Below are 24,083 nucleotides of genomic sequence, written 5' to 3'. Positions count from 1 at the left end.
AGTGGCCGTCGGGATGAGCCGGCGTCGTTGTGTGAATCAGACGGAACATTGGGGGAGGAATCGGCACTCACACATGTACTCCCATCTAGTGATCACTTTCAAAGGAAAAAGGAAGGACATATATATATATGTGCATAGGCAATGCTCAGGCCAACTCACCAAGCCGGACAATACGCCATGCCTCAGAAAGCCAGACATAATAACAAAAAGAAACAAACAAAGGGGAAAAAACAGGTCAGGAAAAGACCCGGGGCTGTCCGAGACGCTTCGGTGGCCACTTTCTGAGAGATGGATGTCATTTCAGGACACAAGAAAAAAGGATCGCACACAATGCAAAATATGTCCAATGATTTTTGGTTAGAGTTGGTAGATTTCAGCAACCAATGAAAAATGGTTCTGTCTTCGAATTGTGGATTTTATAAATAACCTTCTGTGAATAAGAAAAAATAATCAAAACACATCCAGAATACCTGATTATTTTAGTGATTTAAAGTAACCGGGACATTTTTATGTTTGCCCAAAAACACATCCATAAAAGAGAACATTACAATAATATTATTAATACATGAATATGTTATGATTTAGTTACTGGGTTAGTGCATTACATTTTAGAAATATGGTCAAGAAATGTTGATCAATAATTAACATCCAAAGTAGGATAGATAAAGATGGATAGATGTATATATAAATCTCGCTACATCGATTAGATAAATAGATTAATAGCCTTCGAGATGAAAAACAACCTTGTTAGCATATGAGATGGAAAGCTACCTAACTAGCAAGGTACCTAGTTATATGCAGCTAGCAAGCATGCAAGATACATACAGTAGAGAGCAAGCTAGCAAGCTGGCAAACTATCTAGAGATAGATACATTTTTGACCCCCCAAAAACAAGATTTGTTTTCACTATGTGGAACTAAGTGCCTAAAAAGTTGTACTCCCTAATTCGAATGGTTTCTAATCCACTCCAAACAATCCATTATAAAAATAGATTCCGATTAATTTGATAATTGCTTAATTTTCCATGAATCAAGTTGTTTCACCATAATTTTCTTTGTATATTTAAATCTATCTAAACGTCTTCATAAATCCTAATATGTGTGTGTGTGTGTGTGTTTGCATTTGTGTTTTTATGTGACTTACTTATAGGCTCCGAAATGGCTGATCCAGAAAAATTGCACAGTTGTACATTAGGCCACCCGAGTGTATTCAGTTAAGTTTCGTGTTAAGGCACCCTAACAAATACCAACGCAATCAATAAACATCTGTTTTTTTGGGGTAGCAGCTACCTCCCACCGAACACTCCGAGCAGCCGAATCCAATCTTCTACAGAAGACGTTGGGGTATTTTGCTTGTCTGTTACAAAATGACAATGAAGGCATCATATTCTATTCAATTATATCCCATCCGAATTAAACTGATAAACCTAATGAGTCTCTTTAGAACAGGGGTTTGAAACTCAAATACATGGGGGCTGCTGCGGTTAGGGTCCTGGTGACGAAAGTTGAGTTTCCCACAAAATAAAAACATTCCACTATGCAATAAGTAAGATCTACAGAGAAAACATATAACGGTATCAAGAATTAATAAGAAGATTAATAAAGCTGTAATTAGTAAATAAAAATAGTAAGAGGAAAGGACCAAATACAGTACGTGAGTATAAAAAGTAAGAAGTCCACATCCTAACAAATAAGCACAGAGTTAGCATCCATGTCAAACACTATCATTAAACTTTCTTATTAAGGCTGGGGCCTCAAACCATCACCACGCAGTCCGCAAATGACCCTCTGTCCGCCGGTTAGAAACCCCATGCCCAAGAACCAATTTCCTATAAATCGTCTCCTTCCCTTACGTAAGTTGCTTTATCACAATGTTCTATTCTTGCACACGCCCACAGACCCCATCTTTTTTTTTAGAGGCGATTCAGCCGTGAAACAATCTTGATTTAAATAGAACTGCGCACTGAGGCTTACATGACATTTCCAAATCGTACGGTTTTAATAAGCACCCCCCTGTGTTGTGGGGCTGCAGGGGGGGCGGGGGTAGCTGTCATTTTTATGGTGACAACCGATTTATAGAGCGCAGACATCTTTTCTTTGTCATTCTTCATTCCATCCAACTGTAAATGTGTGCAGGGGCGGGTAAGACCGAGTTATCATATTTCTGAAGAGGCACGATGGAAAGGTCTTTTCCCTCCCTCAAAAATTGTTTGCATATGCATGTTTAACGAAACGCTATTTTTTTCAACGTCCTCTTTTGCATATTAAGGTAGGTCAGCTTGGGGCCAGGGGCACTCTCTCTTTAAGTCAGCATCACCTCATGTCTGACCTTGAGCCCTTGAGCAACGCACTCCCTCACGTAAAAAGCCCCCCGCTACACCGCCCACCAACGCCAGCGTCTTTCTTCCCCAAGGCCGGCACACAAATAGACTGCAGTCTGACAGATGCATGCAACACCCACGCGTACCCAGATTACACACAAATGGTTGCTAGTCAGTTGTTTCATGCCCTATACAAAGCATTTCAGATCATACACATGAAAAATATGTTTTTTCTGCCATTCTGCCCCGACTTTACCCCTATCTAGAACTTTTGGACTGCCCTCAGCCAAAGTACAGACGCTCCCCTACTTACGACCATTGGACTTACGAAAAACCGTAGATACGAACATATTTTTCGGGATGTTGAAAGATATCCGGACAATGCTGTAAGTTAGATTTTGTATCGTGTGCATCTTTTTCCGAGTACAGGACATTACGGTCGTGCTTCTTTCCGCCGCTACCAGCGTGTGTCTCTGTGAGAGGTCACCCAGCATCCACCCCGAAGAAAAAATCTGCTTCCTTTGCCTAGTTTGTGTGTAAACATTCTATATTTTATCTCCAGCGCGCTAAGAACTTTGACGTTTTTATTGTTTAATATCTCCTGCATCGATTCAATATGGTTGGTGTTAAGTGGAAAGAAGAGGTGAGCTGTTTCTTTTTAAATGAAAGTGGAATATGGAAGCCTGATGCTTTTGAGAAAATGGTTGGATTGCTTTTTTTCGGCCACTCTCTAACATTGAGGAGGACCTTTTGAAGCCCATCTTCCAAGAGTAAGTTAAACTTTATTAATCTTTATAGAGCATATTAGTTAATTACAAAAACAATACAGGTTACTTATACAAGCCTTAAACATACTTATACAAACCTTAAACATACAAAATATAGCACTGAAGCAACTTACGAACAAATTCAACTGATGAACGATCGTCCGGAACCTCGTTTGTAAGTAGGGCAGCGTCCATACATGCATAAAAGGGGAGTAGGTCAAATGCCCACCCTTTCCAAATTCTGATAAACTGATAAATAGTGAAAAAAACATTCTCACGGGGGTCAGACTAGTGAATTAATGGCATAAACAATTGTGCCTTAGCTGGAGGGCTCGGGTTCTTTTCAGAGGCTCATGATTAAATTATGATTAAGGGATATAAGATTTCATTATGAGACCATTTTTTCCCTTTTACCAAGTTTAAAATTTAAAAGCCAATAAAATCACAATATCCTGTATACATATCTATCAACACAACCATTATCAGGCATCCGTACCATTTAGTAATCTAATCTCTGTTTTTTATGTTAAAGCAAAGCAATAATTTAACTACTCATCCACTGTTGGGGACTTGGTTTAGAATGATTGTATTCTCTTTAGGTTTGACAGTTAAGAATCCAAAAATGCTGCACATTTACCTTTGTCCCTAATCGTGAATTAGCTTTGCCTTTTCTCTGCCCCAGTTTTGTCTAAAAAGGAAAAATCAATGCACCCTACCTGATTAAAGGGACAGTGTGTATTATTCGACCACTAGATGTCACTGTATTGTGTAGTTACTACACTGTAGTACAACCTAAAATAAGTGCTAAAATACACACAAAAAAAATCACGTTTCAATGATAGTTGATCCACTGTTGCGTACCATTTAAATCAATATTCTTTTTTGTAACGAATGAGATTTTTAAAAACTGACAGGCGCTAAATAACACTGTCCCTTTAAAGGTAAATTTAAAAATAGTCTTTCATTTTCTGCCCCTTTAATCCAGTTATGCCGCCATTTCAGAGGCCCCCAGTGCATTTCTGATTGGACTTAAGCACCGCTTTTCTTTCTATCCCTTCTTCACATATTTAAAAAAATCTCCCTAAGCCCATCACTCTATTCCCATGCCGTTTTTGCTTCTCCCTTTCTCGTTTCAATTCCAACTGCCTCTTTTAGAAGTGGAAATGCCACCCCCGCACCCTTCAGTCAATAGATTACGCTCCTGCGCTCCGTTCAATTAAGCCGCTATGAATAGCCGTTTTGACATTTGTCTCAACTTTCCCAATTGAGGACGAGTTTGAAAACGGGAGAGAAATCACGCCGTAAGCCAGTCAGGCGGCTCCTCGGCTGACGTTTGTGCCAATTGATTCGACAGGCGAGTAACACACAACAAGGACAGCATTTGGTCCTGTAACAGCCGGGGCGGGGAACCGACATATGGGCCCCCGAGAGCGTTTGATGCCACCCACCATGACATTATCCAAAATAAACCACTTACAGGGGACGTTATAATGAATTTGTTTTTTTAATTGGATTTTATGCCGTACTTCCACATTCGGAAATTTAAAAACGCTTAATTTCTTTGTTTGTTCCCCAACGCTAAGCTCATGTGCAACCCACTCACTTTGATCATTAGAAAGAAGTAATTTCGTATAACTGTAATCCCTTTTTTATCTCTTTAATGGGGTCCAGAACTCCCCCACAATAAGCAAAATGCTCAGAAGAAGCCTCCATTTTTAGCATTCGCCCTGTACGGCCTCGGCTTGCAGGGATAGTCGATCGGGGATTATGGATTGAGGGCGTATGGGTGCTGTTCATTCTCGTTGGATAGAATGGAAAAAAGAGCCACCATGTATGACAAAAATTTGCTATCTCTACCCCCACTCGCAGCAATAGTCGACTGGGGATAATGGACTGCAGCCAAAAAGTATAGTTTATTTTAGGCTGAAAAACAGTAATGGCAAAAGAGCTGACAAAAGTGTGCTCTGCCGGTCCTTGCTCTCAGCAATATGCAATCAGGGATAAATTAATCACAGCTGCACGAGTGACAGAACTGAAAAAAAGTGCCGCCATGGATGACACAAACTAGCTCTGTTGACCCCTGCTCTCAGCAATAGTTGTGGCCAACACCGTGAAATTGATTTTGGCGGGCCAAAACATTACGCCTCCTGACAAAAGTGCCTCTTGCCGGTCCCCTCTAATAGCTATTTAGGATAAGGGGATAATGGCTCACAACTGCACAAGTGCAGTTCACTTTTCAGTAGAAAAAAACAGCAAAAAAGAGCCACCAGACCTGACAAAAGTGCACCTTGCACGTCCTCGCTTTCAGCAATACGCGATTGGGAATAATGTATCGTAGCTGTACCAGTGCTGTTGATTTTAGGAGAAAGAACAGAAGAGCTACCACGCATGACACAAATTTGCCCTCTCGTCACCCCCTTTCAGCAATAGTCGACTGGGAATAATGGATCATAGCCACAACTGTCAATTTTATTTCAGGCGTGCCACAATAGCACGCTTTACAAGCCCAAACTGAAAAAAATATTTATTTCTCGGCCTCTGCTTTCAACAATAGTCGTCTGGGGATGACGGATCACGGCCAAAACAGTGCAGTTATTTATAAGCGGGCAACAATGGCACGCTTCAGTGGCCCAAACCGGAAAAAGAAATGCACTCTGCCAGTCCCTGCTCTCAGCAATGGTTGACCAGGGGATCTCAGCCACAGTCGCGCATGCCATAACAGCACGCCTCCTTACAAGAGTGCCTTCTGACAGTCCTTGCTCGCAGCAATGTGGGATCGGGAATAATGGATCATGACTACACATGTGACTTTTTTTTGCAGTGAACAAAACAGCAAAGGGACGCACTACCCGTCTTCGTTGGCAGCAATTTGCGATCGGGTATAATAGATTTTGGCTGCACAAGTGCTGTTGATTTTAGGAAAAAGAACTGGAGAGCTCCCACTCATGACAGGGATTTGCCGTCTCGCCCCCCACTTTCAGCAATAGTCGAATAGTGATAATGGATCACAGCTACAACTGTGAATTTGTATTTGAGGCGGGCCATAATCGCACGCTTCTCTATCTCTCTGCTGCCCGCTTTCAGCAATAGTTGTCTGGGTATAACCGATCACAGCAAAAACAGTGCAGTTCATTTAAGGCAGGCCACAATAGCACGCTTCAGTGGAACTGGAATAAAAATGTGCTCTGCCGGACCCTGCTCTCAGCAGTCACGATTGGGGGATAATGGATCTCGGCCACAATCGTGCATGCCATACCAGTACGCACCTGACAAAAGTGCCTTCTGTCCGTCCTCAAAGCATTATGCAATTGGGGGTGAAGGATTACGGAATAGTTTTCTTCCCGCAATACACTAAGGGCTTAAAGTACGACTTAAAGTTCAACGCGCGCTGTAGCAAGGGATTACTGTATATTTATGAGCTTTTTTAGTGGGTAGTGAAATTAAATATTTTGTATTCTGCACTAGAGTGCTCCATAGGGGGCAATGGATCAACACATCATTTCTATTTTGTGTTTCCAGCCAAGGTTAACGTGTACGGTGACACCCTAGCGAACAATAATAAATATTTTCACACGAGGATCGTGTGCAAATAAAAAGCTGACGTTGCACGTAGTCGCCTCACATGCCGCATTAGTGCAGAGCGGCCGTCAATGTCAAGTCATTGGTTAGCCCCCCACACACACACTCCCCACCCCCGATGCCGGGCGGGCCCTCGAACCGGCTCCCGGTGCCAACGCCAATGCAGCTGCTCTAATCTAGGCCAAGCTATTTATAAAGCAAGCAGCCACGTTTAGGCGCAGGCAGCTGGGGGCGGATAACGCGACCGAGACCAGCGGAGAAAGGATGCGAAAATAGAAAGTTTTTCATTTACTATGGACTCTAAAGGGACAGTGTGTATTATTTAGAGCCTTCTAGTGGCAACAAAACCCTCATTCTTTAAAGGAAACCAACATCATTGTCCGTCATCTTGCTGCTACAGGTACCCAAAAACTTTAAAAAGGATGGGCAAAAAAATGAGAGGTAAAATGATTTGTTCCCTTTGAGTCTCAGTAGTTTGTATTCTTCTTTCTTGTGCTTGTTACATTTGTTTGCGGCGGTACTATACCACAGGTGTCAAACTCAATTTCCCTCAGGGCCACATTAGTGTAATGTCTTATAAATTTAACTAAATCGAATTGAATAGTATTTGAAATAAATTAACTACTCCTCGATGTAAAATAACTTTTTCACTTCACAAACTTTACAGTTGGGTTGAAAAAGTGTAGCATAACAAAATAACAAAAACCTTTTGGACATTTTTGGGATATTTCTCAATTCCTCTCTATGGAATTGATATTGGGAAGACTGGCGTAATTTCGCTGATGCATCACCTTGTAGGTATCGTACTCAACAGGTCATGTGGCAAACATGTAAAAGATTTGTTTTTAGACATTTTAAGCTGTCACGGGCCACATAAAAATGATGTGGTGGGCCACATATTGTCCACCTGCCATGAATTTGACACATGTGCACTACAGCGTACAGTTGCGTCCAGAAGCTTAAGATTTTACCTCGAGGCTAAAGGTGGCGGACAAAAACTTTTCCCATTTGTGAAAGGCTTGCTCGCTTCTGTGTAGCACAACCTTTTGCCATTAAATCAACAAAACTTTATTGTTTACTTGTTGACTGACTATTGGCGCCCCTAAGCCAATCATAGTTTTTGAAACCGGTGATGTTCCTCACCACCAGCTAGCAGGCATTCAGACACCAACTTGGAATCTGATTGGGCTGAACCCACTGCTTCTCAATGACTAATATTATTCATCAGAGCTTTCAGGATTTTTTTTGAAAGTGTCAGGTTAGATTTCTGTGCCTAGCAACAACTAATGGCTGAAATGTGATTGGTTAAATGCTTGAATAAAAAAACGCACATCTGCAGGCAACACAACCAGGAAGCTGACCGACAATTTGAGGTTATTTATAAGTATTCATGGACAAAATATAAATAAAATCACATGATTCAGATTTTCTCAGGCCAGCAGAGAAAGCATTGCAGGCCCCCAAGACACCTCACTGGCTTATTCAAACCAAAAGCAAAGGTCAAAACCAAAATAAACAAAATAAACCATCTAACTATCTATCAAACTTGGTCATATCCCTCAAGAGGGGTGACCGACAGCAAGACGAACACATACAAATACAAAGAAAATATAAAAGAGGAAAAAATTAGCAAAATAACACACACAAACATTTTTGGACCGTGACGAACCCAAATTCCCAAACACCCAAAAAGGTTAGGCACCTTGGCACCTAAGTTGGTCATGCCTTCGTCCCTCCAGGTGAAACGAGACACAAGAAAGCGGCCATGTCACTTGAGTCAGGGTGACACAACACACTCTTCTGTTCAACAGCAGGGCCTGACAGCTTTCACTGATTTACCCCTGCTGCATCATACAGGTGCCCTGCCCATCCCTTAGAACGCGGCCAAATATCCCACTATCCTTTTACAACACCTCTCCACTCATTCCTATCACCAACAAGAGCTCTAGCTGCCACTATATTTAGGCCTCTTTCCTGCAGTGCGCTCATAACACCATCCATCCACTTAAATCGCGACCTTCCTCTTGGTCTCTTTCCATTTACTTCTGCTTTGTAGATCCTCTTCAACATTCGCTCCTCATCCATCCTCTCCAAACTCTCTTATCCACACACTTGCTCAGTTCCACTACTACTCCAGTACTGTCTCTCACAATTTAATTTCTCAATCTATCCAATCTTGTCACCTCCAACATACTCCTCAAACACTTCATCTCAAAAACATTTAATTTCCTTCTCAAAAGAACTCCCCGTCGGGGAATCGAACCCCGGTCTTCCGCGTGACAGGCGGAGATACTGTCCACTATACTAACGAGGACTGATGTTTCCTAATAATCGCTCTGCCTACCGGGCTAGGCGTGATGGATCGCGGCTGCATGTGTGTTCTTAGTTTTAGGCGGAATGGACGAAGAAAAAAGTGTTCCTTGCGCATCGTCCCCCTCGCGCGTCTCGCTTGATTGGAAGCGTAAACGTGTGCGCGCTGATGACATCAATGTAGGGGGCGGGGCCTGCGCTGCAGCATCACTCAGCACCTCTTCTCCACGTTCACGCACGCACACGTGCACGCGCTCTCAGTCGACCTCGCGGACTTTTCATCAGACGACCGAGGAGCGCGCGTCGAGCGACTTCTTGCGGGAAAACCAAAATGCCGTCGATAAATATGAAACTGGAGATGGTCACCATTATCGCCTGCGAAGTGGACGTCGAGGTGTTTACGTCACAGAAAATGCAGGTACGCGAGCGAGTAGGTGCGCGTGCGCGCAATGCAGAGCGCGCTTTTTTTTATCAATGGGCGCAAGCATGCGCTAACGCGTGGTTAGATGGCGTTAACGAGGCGCTAATTAACGTTGCAGCAGGCAAGGGATTGCGCAACCTGCATGAATGAGATGAGGGGGACCATGCGTGAAGCATGCATGCGTTAAAGGAGGGGGCTTTTAAATGAATTTTCATTGTCTCTCCCCCCTTATTTGAACCTCTCAGCATTGCAGTTGAGCCAATAGTCGCTTACAACATAAAGTACAGTACACCTGTACAATCTATGTGAAAATAATGACGACATAGATCTATCGTTTCTTGTGTGTGGTTGTACATATTTAGAAATACACCAAAATTTTATCGCTGCTAGTTAGGTAATAAAACACGGTGTGATGCAGTGCAGTACACCGTCATTGTATAGGTTGTATGGACCGTTTTTATTATTCTATTTTGTTTGGGTTACTTTTGAGTATCATTTTTGCAAATGTTCTATTAGATCTTCAGTTTTGAATGGGTAAATACTAATACCAGCCCTAAAGGTGGAATTCCTTCATTTGAGGCGTTTTCCTAAAAAAAGTTAAATGTTCTCTATTAAGTATATGTTAACAATGTCCAATTTAGTTCTAAGAGCTGTTATACTGTATTTTCCACTGCACCTAAATGTTTTTATCTTACTTACGCAACGCTGTTCAAGGCAGAACACAAAAGGTAGAAGGAATAGGGAGAGTGCTGGAGAGTGACGCCATGCTCATCCCTTCAGGGTTTTATTTGTTTCTATTTGTTAGTGTAGCATTAACACGCCAAAAGTAAAAAAAGGCCTGCTTCAAGTCGAGTTCAAACGTCAACCCAAACCCAAAGAAAGATGAAAAAAGAAGAGTAAGAACCTTAACCATGTGAGACAGAATGTAGCAGAAGTATGTCGATACTGAAAAGGAGGGGACCAAGTACTGAGCCTTGTTGAACGCCACAGGTAAAACTAAAAGGCGCAGAGGTCATTTTGCCTTATATCTAGCACAATGTGTCCTATCTGAGAGGTAGGATCTAAGCAATGAGAGACCAATCCATTTTTCCAACCCCTTTTCAAGTCTATTTTAATTCCTTCAAGCTGAGGTTTTTGAGTTTTGCCTTGCCCCGATGTAGGTTACAGATAAGAGGATGCAGTAATGGTTGTCTATGTAACCCTTTCAGACTTTTTGTGATAAAGGGCTATACAAATAAACATAACTTGACACATACTCACACGTGCAACATTAGGAGCTTGACAGAGGCTGCAATGATGACACTAGCCAGGAGATGGCGGCAATGTGTAAATCCCATACAACTCCTTAAATTGAGGTCCAACATATCAGTACATTTATCATAACAATCACCAATGTTTTTTTTTGTTTTGTTTAATTAAAAAAAAAAGTTTTTCTTTTTTTCCAAGGAGCTTAGCGTATCTGATCCTAATCCATTTATCATAGCATTGCACCTTTTTTGTTTTTTCTATGCAGTTTTGCTCTTCAGTGTGAGTCTTTATAAGACTTTGGCTATTGTATATATGTATTTATTTTCGATCTAGCTGACTCAACTAATCAGGGAAACCGCATAGGTGAATAGTAGATAACTGAGTGTGATACCTGACTCCATCCTCATCACCTTAGAATTTTGAAAGAAAACGCAATGATCACCAATAGTTATTTATTTCAAATTGATTTTTAGATACCTACTGGATCGGAAAATTTAAAAAGTGATAGAGCTTTAAATTTTTATTCATTTTTTGGGTCATTTACTGTGCAACATTTATAAGTGACCTCCACGGCCGTAATTGGCAAAACGATATATTAACTCAATATCGTTTCACCTCTATAGATTATCATTTGTGAATTTATTTTGATTAATTATAGCTACTAATGCATATAACTAACAGAATGCCACTTGATAAGAATGAGTAATATATTTTTCTTAGCCAAAGTATGTATAATTTTAACTAATAGAGCACTTGTATAATGATTAGAAGTGACGAGTTTCACATAATGGACACACCCATATGCAATTTCCATGTTATCTATATGTTCATGTTATGGTGCTCATAACAATATCTTGTCATAGTTATTACTGACATACAAAATAAGTATTGGTCTATTGATTGGTAAAGTCCAGCTTAGTCTCCTCTGTTTTTGTCTGTGTGTGTGTAAATACAGTATGCAGTTTTAAAAAAAAGTCTTATTCTCCAGAAGCAAGATTTCATCAGTTTATGGTATCGATATGAAATAACAGTTATCTGGAATCCCTAGTTTATAAATCTATTAAATTACAATTCAAAAAAATGTAATAAGGAGCATTTATCAGGCCTTCAACAAGATTAGTGACAAGCTAATTTTCTTTTTTTTTTTTGCCACGCTAAAATAATGCGTCACTGAATTTTTAATCAGTAGATAACAGCATTAGCAATATATTTTAATTTCTTTTTTAATGGGAGTGTACATGCAGTTTAAGAACAGGGATTGGTCTCAAAGGGGAGTATTGGTTAGAAAAAATGAGCTATTGTGTATCTCTAATGTATTGCTTGCTGCTATTTCTAAATGAAAGTGTGAGAAAATATATACCTTATTTTCACGACCATAAGGTGAAGATAAAACTCTAATTTTCTTCAAATTCTATCGTGCAGTGCGCACTGTGTCTCATGTAAAGTGGCAGGCGTAGCTGAGGACATGATGAGGCTGCCGTTCACACTGCGGAGCTTAATGCTCAATTTCGTTTTTTAGGAGAAATTCGATGTTTTTGTGAGATCGTTTACATTTCAAACTAAATGCGACTTTTATGACTCTCCTGACTTTTAAGGGTCTCTTGTTTGATTGTCATCACATCTCGCTTGCGCGGAAGTGCTCAAGGACACAAACACCGTAGCATATTTAGCAATTTGAAAGCTGTCCCTCTAAATATGAATTAAATCCTAAACCTCACTTTCTTTTCATCGCATGCTCTCCGTATTTTCGTCCGCAAAGATGTGATGATTTCTATGCTACCAGGAAGCAGTCTATATTACATGTTAATCCCTGAAGTGCCATGCCTAATCGCTGCACACAATGTTTAACAACGTTGTAATCAATGACAATAAAGACAATTCTATTTTATTCTATTATTGATAACATTTTTATTGGACCTGCAAGTGTATTATTGTCGGACAGAATCTTTGTAACGTGAAGATTAAATTAACATAAACTTTGTTCTTATACAAACATTAAGTTGACTTTTACTTGATCCTGATGTAAGTGGACTTTAGAATAGAATAGAATAGAAACGTCTTTATTCTCATTGTTAACCACATAGTGAACATTGTTTGCAACAAGATTAGACATTGAATTCCAGGATAAACAAAAAAGAGCAAATAGAGAAAGAAGAATATAAGAATAAAAAGGCAAAAATATTTTCAAAGTAGCGCTTAGAGACTTTCCCTAAATTGTCTCTCCTGTCAAAAGCCGTAGTCTCCAAAACCTGAGCGACAAATAAATGCAATTATCTCAGAGAAAAAATGAAGACTATTTTTGAAACAGCTTTCAGAACTTGCAACCGTGAAAGGAATGTTCCCCAAGAACTCTAATGACCCAAAAATGTTCTGTCCAGGTTTTCATTGACCAAGCTTTAAGATTCTACATGGCTTCAATGTTTTCAATCTCATCTCATCGATCTTGACCCGACAGGGTGGACAGCGACTTCTTTTTCCAAAGCGTCCTGTCAACCTGTTCTTATCGGTCACCCTTTGCCATTGTGACCCTGAAAGAGAGACAGATAGGCGCAGACGGAGAAGGGCTGACTTCCTCAACACGGTTAATCCCGGTTTTCTGTTTCTGGGTGAAGGCCACAGCTGAATGGTAGATTACATTCAGTCTGATCATGTTGATTTTTTTGTTCGATATTACACACTGACGAGAATTCTGGGATGTGCTTGATCCTACAATATAGGAAAAAAATAACCAAACATTCTAGAAACCCGATTCAGGGGGATCAAGTCTAAAACTAATAGATTGAAAAACAGCTTCTACCCTAGACCAATAATCAAGTCAAGTCAAGTCATGTTTATTTGTATAGCCCTTAATCACAAGAAGTCTCAAAGGGCTGTACAGACTGTTATTATACCATTCCCCGATCTAAAACATGAGGGCAAGGAAAAACTCAAAACCTTGACATGAGGAAATTATCACCCTCAATTCTGTAAAATGCTTGGATCAAAATGTAAAATAATGACAAGGGATGACACAATTTTTAATTTTCTATGTGTAGATTTTTATTTAATATCACTTATTTTTATAGTACTATCCTTAATTTATTATTTTAACTGGGGTATTGTATCTTGTAAGTGTTTTTGAACCATCAGGATGGCAATTTTTACTTCGTGCAATCCGCTTGTTGCAATGACTATAAGTTCTGTTCTGTTTTATTCTATTGTATTAATATCTATTAAAATAAATAGCTGGACTGAGGTGGTTTAATGTGTTGAGTGGTCATCTAGGCCATTTGAAGCCCCAGTGTGTTTTATTTAGCGACCCTTAGTGGTGAGCAAGACTTCCCCAAAGGGTAACAAGCTGTGGTCTGTAGGACGATTGCTTTATTTACCTATGGGATCGCTATGGTTTTTAGAATAGAATAGAATTGTCTTTATTGTCATCGTGAAACATTATAGGCAACGATATTGGACGTGGCACACCAGGGTAAGCATGTAATAAAGACATTAAAAAGAAAAATAAGATACGATATTATCCAAATAAATAGACAAAAATATTTACAACGTAGTGCTTAGAGACTGGCCCAATTTAAAACAATAGTCCATAATCCTTAACTTTGTAATAGATTTACAATCAGCTAATAGCCTACCCTTTTTGTAAAAGAATGATCCTTTGTGAATTTCTTCAGCCATTGTCTGAAGCTCATTTGTGCCCAGAATATTCTGTAAATAAAAATAAACTGCTCATTCTTTTAAAACCAATTTTTGAAAACTTAACTCTCTCGCTACCTGGAGTCAAACATGCAGTACAAGAAAAATATAAAACACAAGTTCCAAATAAGATTCTCTCGTTCACTATTCTTACTAGTGCCTTATTTAAAGTTCCTCGATTGTAAAGAACAATTCCCGGCTTGCTCATTGAAAAACCATTGATACTGTCAATCAAAAGTTGTTTCCCGTTTTCGTGATGGCATTCCCACATGTCGCATTGTGAAGCTACTTTCCCTCGTTTCAAACAAAAACGACAATGCTCGCTCTCATTGACCCCTGTAGCAGAAACGCACCTTTTGTTTTTGCCCATCATGGGAACAAAACTTTGAACCAGTTTGTCAATTCTGCCTTGATGGTCCGACCTATCTGTTCGAACTGTAGCCTTTTTGATTGGCTCGTTATTACGTAACCAGTGGTGGACCTAGCCCTAAACTCTTTTGTGTTATTTGGATATACAGTAATTCCTCGCTGTATCACGGTTTAAATACTTCGCTTTTTCATTGTGTTCTGCAGCAGACAACACGCTGCAAATGCTATCATGGGGGCTGGTCGCGGAGGGTTGTGTGTGTAGGTGTGACTGTCTATGTGTACTACTGTGATAGGCTAGTCTATGCTCTTATTCAAAAAGCTGGGTGAGCGCACAGGTCAACGTTTCCACCAAAAACAAACTACGAAGCATGGCAACAACTATTTTTTTAGCAGCCATAGAAAAGAATTTCATCAAGTCAAATCATGGGCTGTAAAGACAGACTTCCATTACACTACCCCCTCATCTAAAAATGCAAAGAAATTCTGATCGCCACCAGGTGCCTCGTCGATTGTTATTGGGTCCGGGAAGAGACTAAGGCGGCGGCGGGAGTTAAAGCAAAAGCAAGGAACTAGACCTACTGCTGCGGCTATTTAACAAGCCACACCTGCCAAGTCTGTACCTCAGTAATGCCAGATCCATTACCCATGTAACAGATTACCTGGAGCTCTTCTTGTGGGAAACCGCTACATTCGTTGTATTTAAAATATCACGGAAGCCTGGCTCAATCCAAGTATCCCCGATGCTAGCGTGCAGCTAGCTGGCTGCTCTATCGCTTTTTTAAACCAAAAGGAGAAGCTCTCCTGTCATTTTTACTATTGTTTAATGACAATTAAGACAATTCAGTCTGTCAGTCTGACTTTCATTCAACTGCAATTCTGTTGTCCGGGTTTTTATCTGTAGAACTATAGTTATTATCTCGTTACGGTCGTATGTATTATATGTTAGTGATGTCAAATGTTACTACTTCGAAAATTTTGACTATGCCAGGAGCTTCTCGCAAACGTAACAGCTACGAAAACAGGGGATTACTCTAATTGATTACTTATAAATGTATTTCAACCATATAAAACCCTCAACATTTTTGCCTTTGTAAGTTTTCCCAATGCTGCTTTATTGGACCGCCTGCCCTCTTATTCTCCCATGAAGTCATTAAATCCTGTGCCAAATGCTTGTTTCTCTTGTTAATTGCCGTCTTTGCCACTGGCCTGTCACGCAAATGTGTTCCTTTCAATTAAGCGAGCTCCATCACAACAATCGTTTTATGAGCCCTTGGCAATCTGTTGAGTGCTTTAAATTAAAGCGATTACAGAGAATGCGCCATAATAAGCTGTTACACTGAAAAGAATAACCCACACCGTGACGTTAACATGCTCGCTGATTCAATGCTTTTTTTTTTGCGAGAAGAACTACGTGTTCCTTTTTTTTCTTTATCCGTCTTTAGATGTAGGGGAGTCAAATATTTTGACGAGGTGATAATCCATTTGGGGACAAACGCTCTATTTATGTTAAAGCATGTTACGTGTGTCACTCTGTCTCATTTGTGACCACGTCAGAAACAAAATGTCAAGCGTTACATCATTCCATTGCGATGCTGGTGAACTACTTAAAAGCCATAGAGTGTGTTATATAGTGAGCCTTATCTGTTTAAATAAAAACGTTAGAGATTTAAATAGAATTGAATTGTCATCGATATCAAATAAGCAAAAACTCATGTACTATATCATAAAAAACATTTTTAAAACTTGTGGGTTCAGAAATTTAATTATGTGCAACGCTCGTTTCCTTCTCCAGCCACTCATGTTATCCACTTGGCTGCAAGCTATGGCAAGCCGCTAGCCCCTATTATTCCAGGGTTCGTACAGTGTCTTAAAATCCTTGAAAATGCTTGAATTTTAAGGTAGTATTTTTAAGAAATGAAAAGTGCTCGAGTTTTGGGTGAAGTGTAATGCTTGAAATTGTTGCCCTGTTTCTGAACAAGTCTGCTTGAAAATGATGCAGGCACTGTGCTTTGGTGGGTTTGCTTTGCCATTGCGGTTCTTCCCTTATGATTACTGGCAGCTGGCACGTTTTTATTTTTCTATTAAGCGTCATCGCCCCCTACTGGACAGGTGCATGGTACATCTAAACATGATTCTACGAAATGTTAGTAGTGCAAGGATTACGTATAAATTATGGACATTTAGTACAGGCCATGAAAAAAATAACGTTATCATTTACCAGTTGTAAATTGTAATAGGTAGAACTTCCTGTAACTGAAAATGTGAGCTGCAATGTAATTTTTACCCAATGAAGAGCCATTTCCCTCAAAAAACAAATATATAAGTGATTTACTTAAGATCTAACAATCTTATCTCTTGATAAATGCGCACACAAAATTAAAAATGACATGTGTCAATCACAGATGTATTTGTGGCTCTGCAAAATGGATGATTACCACTGGATTTCTTCTTTTAATGGTGCTGGAGAAATTGGAAATTGGATTTAAGAGTCCTATAGAAAATGCTTGAATTTGGCCATTAAAAAGGTGTACGAATTCTGTTATTCAATGCTCTATGAGTTATGTGATTCAGGGGCCCAACGCTCAACGAATGCCAAGTTCCATCATGTAGCCTTTGCCAAAATACTTCCCACTGTTTTGTTCTCTAGCCATACATTTTAACCACTTGCCTGTAGGCTATGGCTAGCCACTATTTTGTTTCCTGCTGTAACAAATTCTGGTTCACTCTTGGAATATTTTAGTAGCTTGCTGCTAAATTTAGCCAGATACCTCATCTCTGACCAACTCCAGCGGTTCTTTGTTTTTGTTGGGTGCTCCTGATCGGTCTTTCAATATCACTCAGCATCCAAAGCTGGTCATGCAAGAGAACGTTGCTGAGTTCCAAGACAAAGGCATCTTTGACTTATTTTAATAATTTTTCCTTTTCCGGCCACTCATGTTTTCCACTTGGCTCGCCGCTATTGATATTGTTAGCTGTTCCAGCTTCATCTTCCAGTGTCACTAACCTTACAAAACTGGTCATGCAAGAGAGCGAGAAAAGTATCTTCAACTTTTTTTCCTACTGTTTTCTTTTCCAGTCACTCATGTTGGCCACTTGGCTGCAAGCTATGGCTCAGGGTCCAAACGCTTGAGAAATCCTGCTTGGCTTTTGCAATCTTATACCTACTTTTTTGTTTCTTCTCCTGCTAGTCACTAAAGTAAGCCACTTTCACCAGTTCTGAACAAACAGTTTTTGACTCTATTCAGCCGAGTACCTTGATTCAGGCAACTTTTACTTCCACTAGATATTTTTGTAGCTTCCCCGGTTAGCTGCTAAGGTAGCCACTCTCACCACCTCTGACCAACTCCAGCTACTTGCTCTTTTCAGCCCGGTACCCTGATTCAGGCACTTTTTTTTTAACTTTTTCCTTCTTTAGCCACTTATGTTAGTCCCTTTGTTCGCCACTAGCCACTATTGTTGGATTCTCTGTGTAAATAAATGTTGCACTTGCAATCTCTTACTGTGTTTTCTTAGTAGCTTCTCCTGCTAGCCACTAAAGTTGTCCACTTACACCAATTCCGACCAGCTAGTTGGTTTTCTCAGTCGCTCCGGGTGTATCTAGCTTGCTCTGTTTTTTTGTTGTCACACTGGCTAAAATTCACCATTGCAAACGCATGAAAATATGCTTGGAGGCTTTTTTTTACCGAATTTTGCGAAGTGTTTAAGCTCCATTCTAAGCTACAACAACCTTGAATGGGGAATTATTACACACACTGTCACTTTAATAATGATCTTGTTTTCTTCATTGGTAACGGAAAATTTTCATTTTTGTCATGCAGGCATGTAGGGTAAAATTGGATTGCACTGACACTCAAACAGCAAAAACAGAATATAGAATGGAAGGTAATTGCTTGCCATTACAGGTGAAGGAAAATTGGAGCAATATTGTACGCTAGTTCAACCTTTCTGGGGAAAAACAGTCAACGAGGCCTCTGGATGTGTCACCCTTAGAGGATATTCTTTAAAGACGTGTTCCCTAGCAGGGGTGTTGACGCAAAGTCACCGTCAATGTCGGCAGCCATTGATTGCTGTCCTTAAATAGCCTCCATCCTTCGATATCATTGAGTCAAAGGACATTGACGGGCCACTGATTAAAAAAATGAGTTAAGGCAGAATGTTAATATACCAGGGTAACAGCAGGTGAACACCCCCGTCAGGAGACATCCCGACCGGGGGACGGACAGAAAGTCCGAGCGGATCATGTTCTGCGCTTTAAGGAAAACGAAACTCGCGTGGTGGGGTCCGACGGTCAAAGCTCAGGTTTGCCAGGAGCGGTTGAAACTTTAGAAACATTTTGAGGCTCAGGTGTCGGATGAATGTTAGCGCCCTAAACAAAGGACGACGTTTGAGGTGGGTGGATCGGATTACGCCGCTCTCAGAATGACAAAATGTTGATTAAGTTGATATATTGATCGATAGGTTAAGAGTGTGTTTCAATAAGAATGTGCGTATTCCATGTCTGTATGTCTCTTGAGATGGAGAATTGCTTTGGCCCCACCAAGAAAGCCCAATGTATTTTTCAGGGGGGGTTGGCAGCACGGCAGCGCAGTGGTTAGCCCGTGTGCGGCACAGTTCTGTGGTCATGGGATCAAACCTTTCTATGTGGAGTTTGCATGTTCTCCCCGTGCTTGCGTGGGTTTCCTCCAGGCACTCCGGTTTCCTCCCACAATCCAAAAACATGCATGTCAGGTTAATTGGCTGGTCCAAATTGTCCCTAGGTGTGAATGAGCGAGTTAGTTGCCTATCCCTGTGTGCCCTGAGACTGGCTGTCAACCAGTTCAGGGTGTCCCCTGCCCACTGCCCAAAGATAGATGGGATGGGCTCCATCACTCCCGCAACACTACTGAGGATACGCGGTGTAGATAATGGATGGATGGATGCTATTTTTCAGGGAAATCCTTGAAAAAGATTTTAATGCTGTGTTTTCAAGGATTCAAAGGTGCTTGAATCTTGGGTGAAGTGCTTGTAAATGCTTGAAATTGTTGTCATGTTTCTCAACAAGCTTACCTAAAAATGGCACCAACACTTCTCTCTGGTGACTTTGCTTTACCACTGAATTTGTTCTTTCCGTGTGGTCAACAACAGCTGCTATCAGTTTGTCTGGCACTGCCCTATGAAGCGTCATCGCCCCCTTTGGGTCTTGCCCAAAAGGACTGGTACATGCTAATCCTATACTGTATATAATCTGTATTAGTGCGAGGATTATGCATCAGTTATACATTTATTTTGGGCCATGCAAAAAATTAAGGTAGCCTTTTCTGGTGGTAAATAGTAATGGTAAGAACTTCCTGCAACTGAAAATGTAAGCTACATATTACGTTTTACGCAAGGCCTGTACGGTGAGGGAATTTATCTCAAAAACAAATATATTCACGATTTACTCATGATAAATGCACATACAAGATTAAGAATCGCATATGTAAATCAAAGATTTATTTGTGGCTCTGCAAAATACATGATTCAAACCGATTTTTGTCTTTTTATGGTACCAGAGAAAATCGGAAAATTGTCTTAGAAAGTCCTGAAAAAAATGTTCGAATCTGGCCTTTAAGGTTCATGAACCCTGTGGGTTGTTTTGTCATTTTCATAACTTGTCAAAAAGTGAAGGAAATTCGATGACAACTACAACAATAACGCGTGTTCATTCTTATGCATTTTATTGGCAGAGAATACCAGAAAATGACGCTGATGCTCTCCCAATGCTAGTTGTAAAATATATCGCAAGCCTACCAAAATGAAAAATAGAGGGTTGACGTGTTCTGCCGTCACTGGCACTGAACGTGTGAAGTCTTGACTTAATACGTATCTGCTGTGGCACTAAAATAAATTTTTCACGATACCAAAAAAAAAACCCCACAACGACCAGATTGTCGGGAATAGGAGTAATGTGTCCCTGTGCACTGTTATGTGATTTCAATTTTCCCGTTTTGGACTGATAGTCCCCAGGAGAGCGTTAGCGTCGGCCTATGTCGATACGGCTCGACGCTCGGGTGATCGACCCCGCCACAATAAAACACTCAGCCCATTCATCTCTGCGTTTGTAGCATCACAATTGACGTTCAACGGGGCGTGCGTGTCAACAATGGGTGCGTTTTCTGGCAGGCAATTATCCGATTTTAGTCTGGCTGTGAGTATTCCATCATCATGGTTGGGTTAGCTCTTTTATTTTCTAACTTTTTGCACCTATATACCCTTCTTTGTAATATAATTGCTTGTTTCTCCATCTGGGATATTTTTTATGCCCCGAAGCAACGAAGGACTTGCAGTACATTGACAAATGATCCACTTAAAGTCAAGCTTACTCACCAAAAAAGCATTACGTGTATTGATTGATTTCTTTTGGAAAATTTCAATGTAGTTGTAAGTCCATGCTTCTAGCAAGCCCAACTTAATAGGCAGGACACAGCAATGTAGCACGTATACATGGTTGTTTGTTTTTTTTCACTGGACACAAAAACGATTAATTTGGATTGTTCCAGTTGGTGCCCAGAAAACAGAAAGCAGTTTTCTGACTAGTTTAAGTCTACTAGTATTCTTAAGTCACACCAAATGTCTGCGTTGTAGGCAAGAATCCACAGAACTAATTACCATATTTTCTGAAATTGGCCAGAAATGTGAAAGTGCACGTTATAATCCGGTGCGCCTTATTAGTAGATAAAATTGGAAATGCTTACAGTAGTTGTTTGTGTGCAATACTACACGAGGTTTTACGGTATATCACTGTATTTAAGCAATCATTTTTCAATAGAAAAACATCGTTGAACAAGATCGCAAAACATTTTATGCAACAGGAATCAAACCCAGACAGCAGTGGTCAAAGTTCCCAGACCTAAGCACTATTGTCGTGATTACCTAACCGGAGTCACCTGAGGTAATCAGCTGGTGTGCTGGAACGCGATCTCTTGATTGGTGGAAGTCTACTACATAAGCTGTCAGCGTCCAGAGATGGACGTTCGAGTGTCTTCCTCATTTCCTGAGTTAACCTCCAACATTCAAGGTACCACAAGCCATGTATATTCCAAGTCTGATTCTCGTTGCCTGACCCTTGTCTGTTAAAAGTTTTCGATCTACTCTTCCGTCCCGGCCACCGACTTACCTGCTACGTTTCGCCACGCGTTTTCACCACGGAGTTGCCATATCGTCCCAAGAGGCTTTCCACTGCCAAGGCTCGACGTCCCAAGCCTGCTCCACCGAATCTTGTCACAATAAATCCTTTAACTGACGCTATTGGATCCGAGTCCTTGTTCTGTTCCTTGACAGAACACTCGAACCAAAGCATGGATCCAGCGACAGTTCGTCCCACCTCTGAGAGATGCGGAAATGCCGAACAGGAATCCGCGCTACAGCGCCTACAACACACCGAAGGCGCAATACAACAGATCGTCCACGACGTATCCACACTAGTCCGGCAAGTACGACGTCACCAAGAATTTTTTGAACAGTGCGAAGCTCCCCCGGCAACACGAGCACAAGATCCAGTTCCGCCCCTTTCTGATCAGGTCGGCAGTGTTGAACCACGAGTAGGTTCGCCAGAGAGATTCAGTGGAGAGCCCGCCCAGGTCCGCCCCTTTCTTATAAATTGCCGACTAATTTTTGATCTACAACCGCGAGCCTTTGTGAACGAAAAGGCGAAGGTGGCTTTTGTGATAAATCATCTGACTGGCAGAGCCCGCCTTTGGGGAACGGCAGAATACGAACGGGGGGCGACAGCATGCACCTCTTTTAATTTGCTAAGCCAGGAGATGATTAAAGTTTTTGATTCTGGAGCCTCATCAGTCGATGCTGCTCGTTCAATCTTGAACATTCGCCAGGGGAGACGCTCCATTGCCGACTATGCCATTGACTTTCGCACACTAGCAGCCCAGAGTCACTGGAACGAAGAGGCGCTGGTCGACGCCTACCTCCATAGCTTGTCCGGTTATATCAAAGACGAATTGGTTTCCCACGCTCCTCCGGTAACTCTTGACAATGCTATCGAACTGACCGCCCGGATCGACCGTAGGGTTCAGGCAAGACGCAGAGAGAGAGAAGATCCCAGCCAACCCATCACCCGGCTAAGTCAAGACATTAGTAAGATACCGAACCCCCCAACCAATTCTACCGCACCTCATGAGATGATGGAGGTGGACCGCACCTTTCTCTCCGTCGAAGAACGCCAGCGAAGGCGTACTGAACGGCTATGTTATTACTGCGGCGGCCAGGGACATAGGGTGGTCAATTGCCCGTTAAAAGCCAACGCTCGTCGGATATAGGGGACATCCGATTGAGCTCAGCTTTAGTATCGTCCCCCAAGACTGATAGACCTGTTCTCCGGGCAAATCTCATTATTTCCGGTACATCTCAACCCTTCCATGCCCTCATCGATTCTGGTGCTGAAACAAATATCCTGGATTTGTCACTCGCACACAAGATGGGGATACCTGTTGAAACCCTTCCTAACCCGGTATCAGCTCGGGCTTTGGATGGCCGCCTATTAGGCACCGTATCTCAAATAACGGAACCCATTGAACTACAGTTGTCTGGAAATCACAGAGAGAAGATCCGATTTCACTTACTCCACTCCCCTAACCAACCCCTTGTCCTGGGTCATCCTTGGTTGGTGCAACACAACCCCCATTTCGACTGGCGCACTGGGTCGATACTTGAATGGGGCATGGACTGTCACCAAACCTGTCTGCAAGCCGCTCCTTACCCAAATCATCCTGTTTCCACGAGGGCTCCACCCAATCTGTCCAAGGTCCCAGCCTGTTACCACCACCTACAGGAGGTCTTCAGTAAAGCTAAGGCCTCTTCCTTGCCCCCTCATAGGCCTTATGACTGCGCAATTGATCTCCTGCCGGGGTCTGCTCCTCCTCGGGGCCGCCTCTACTCCTTGTCCGTTCCCGAGAGGAAGGCCATGGAGGAATACATTTCCGATGCCTTGGCGGCTGGTATCATTCGACCCTCCTCTTCTCCTGCTGGGGCGGGGTTCTTTTTTGTGGGAAAAAAGGACGGGTCACTCCGGCCCTGTATAGATTATCGGGGCCTTAATGAAATCACGGTTAAAAATCGCTATCCCTTGCCGCTGCTTGCCTCTGCTTTTGAGCTTCTACAGGGGGCCACGGTCTTCACTAAACTTGATCTGCGCAACGCCTACCACTTAGTCCGAATCCGGGAGGGTGATGAGTGGAAGACGGCATTCAACACACCCAACGGTCACTACGAGTATCTGGTAATGCCGTTCGGATTAACCAATGCTCCAGCTGTTTTCCAATCTTTGGTAAATGACATTTTACGAGATGTGCTTAATCGTTTTGTTTTTGTGTATCTGGACGATATCTTGATTTTCTCAAAGTCCCTCGAT

At 41.5% G+C, this 24,083-nt stretch overlaps 1 protein-coding gene and 1 non-coding gene across 3 annotated transcripts in view; one reads left to right on the top strand and one right to left on the bottom strand.

Moving 5' to 3' along the window:
- The window catches only part of rcan3 (regulator of calcineurin 3), a 46,146-nt gene that overhangs the window by 4,186 nt on the left and 17,877 nt on the right, over positions 1-24,083 (top strand). Inside the window, exon 1 of one of the 2 annotated variants that reach the window (XM_088354538.1) lies at positions 9,154-9,394. The exons of the other annotated variant lie outside the window; for it this stretch is intronic. Within the exon in view, the coding sequence (XP_088210664.1) occupies positions 9,308-9,394 (87 nt within the window). The 5' untranslated portion in view covers positions 9,154-9,307. Of the gene's footprint in view, positions 1-9,153; positions 9,395-24,083 lie in introns of those variants that run through there. 2 annotated transcript variants of the gene reach the window in all.
- trnad-guc (transfer RNA aspartic acid (anticodon GUC)) lies at positions 8,909-8,980 on the bottom strand. The gene has a single exon. It is a non-coding gene; the product is annotated as a tRNA-Asp (tRNA).

Source organism: Urocampus carinirostris, chromosome 15, assembly GCF_059441175.1.
Source record: "Urocampus carinirostris isolate Australia breed hairy pipefish chromosome 15, RoL_Ucar_1.0, whole genome shotgun sequence".
In the NCBI taxonomy this organism is placed as follows: domain Eukaryota; kingdom Metazoa; phylum Chordata; class Actinopteri; order Syngnathiformes; family Syngnathidae; genus Urocampus; species Urocampus carinirostris.
This window is presented reverse-complemented; position numbering and strand designations above follow the sequence as displayed.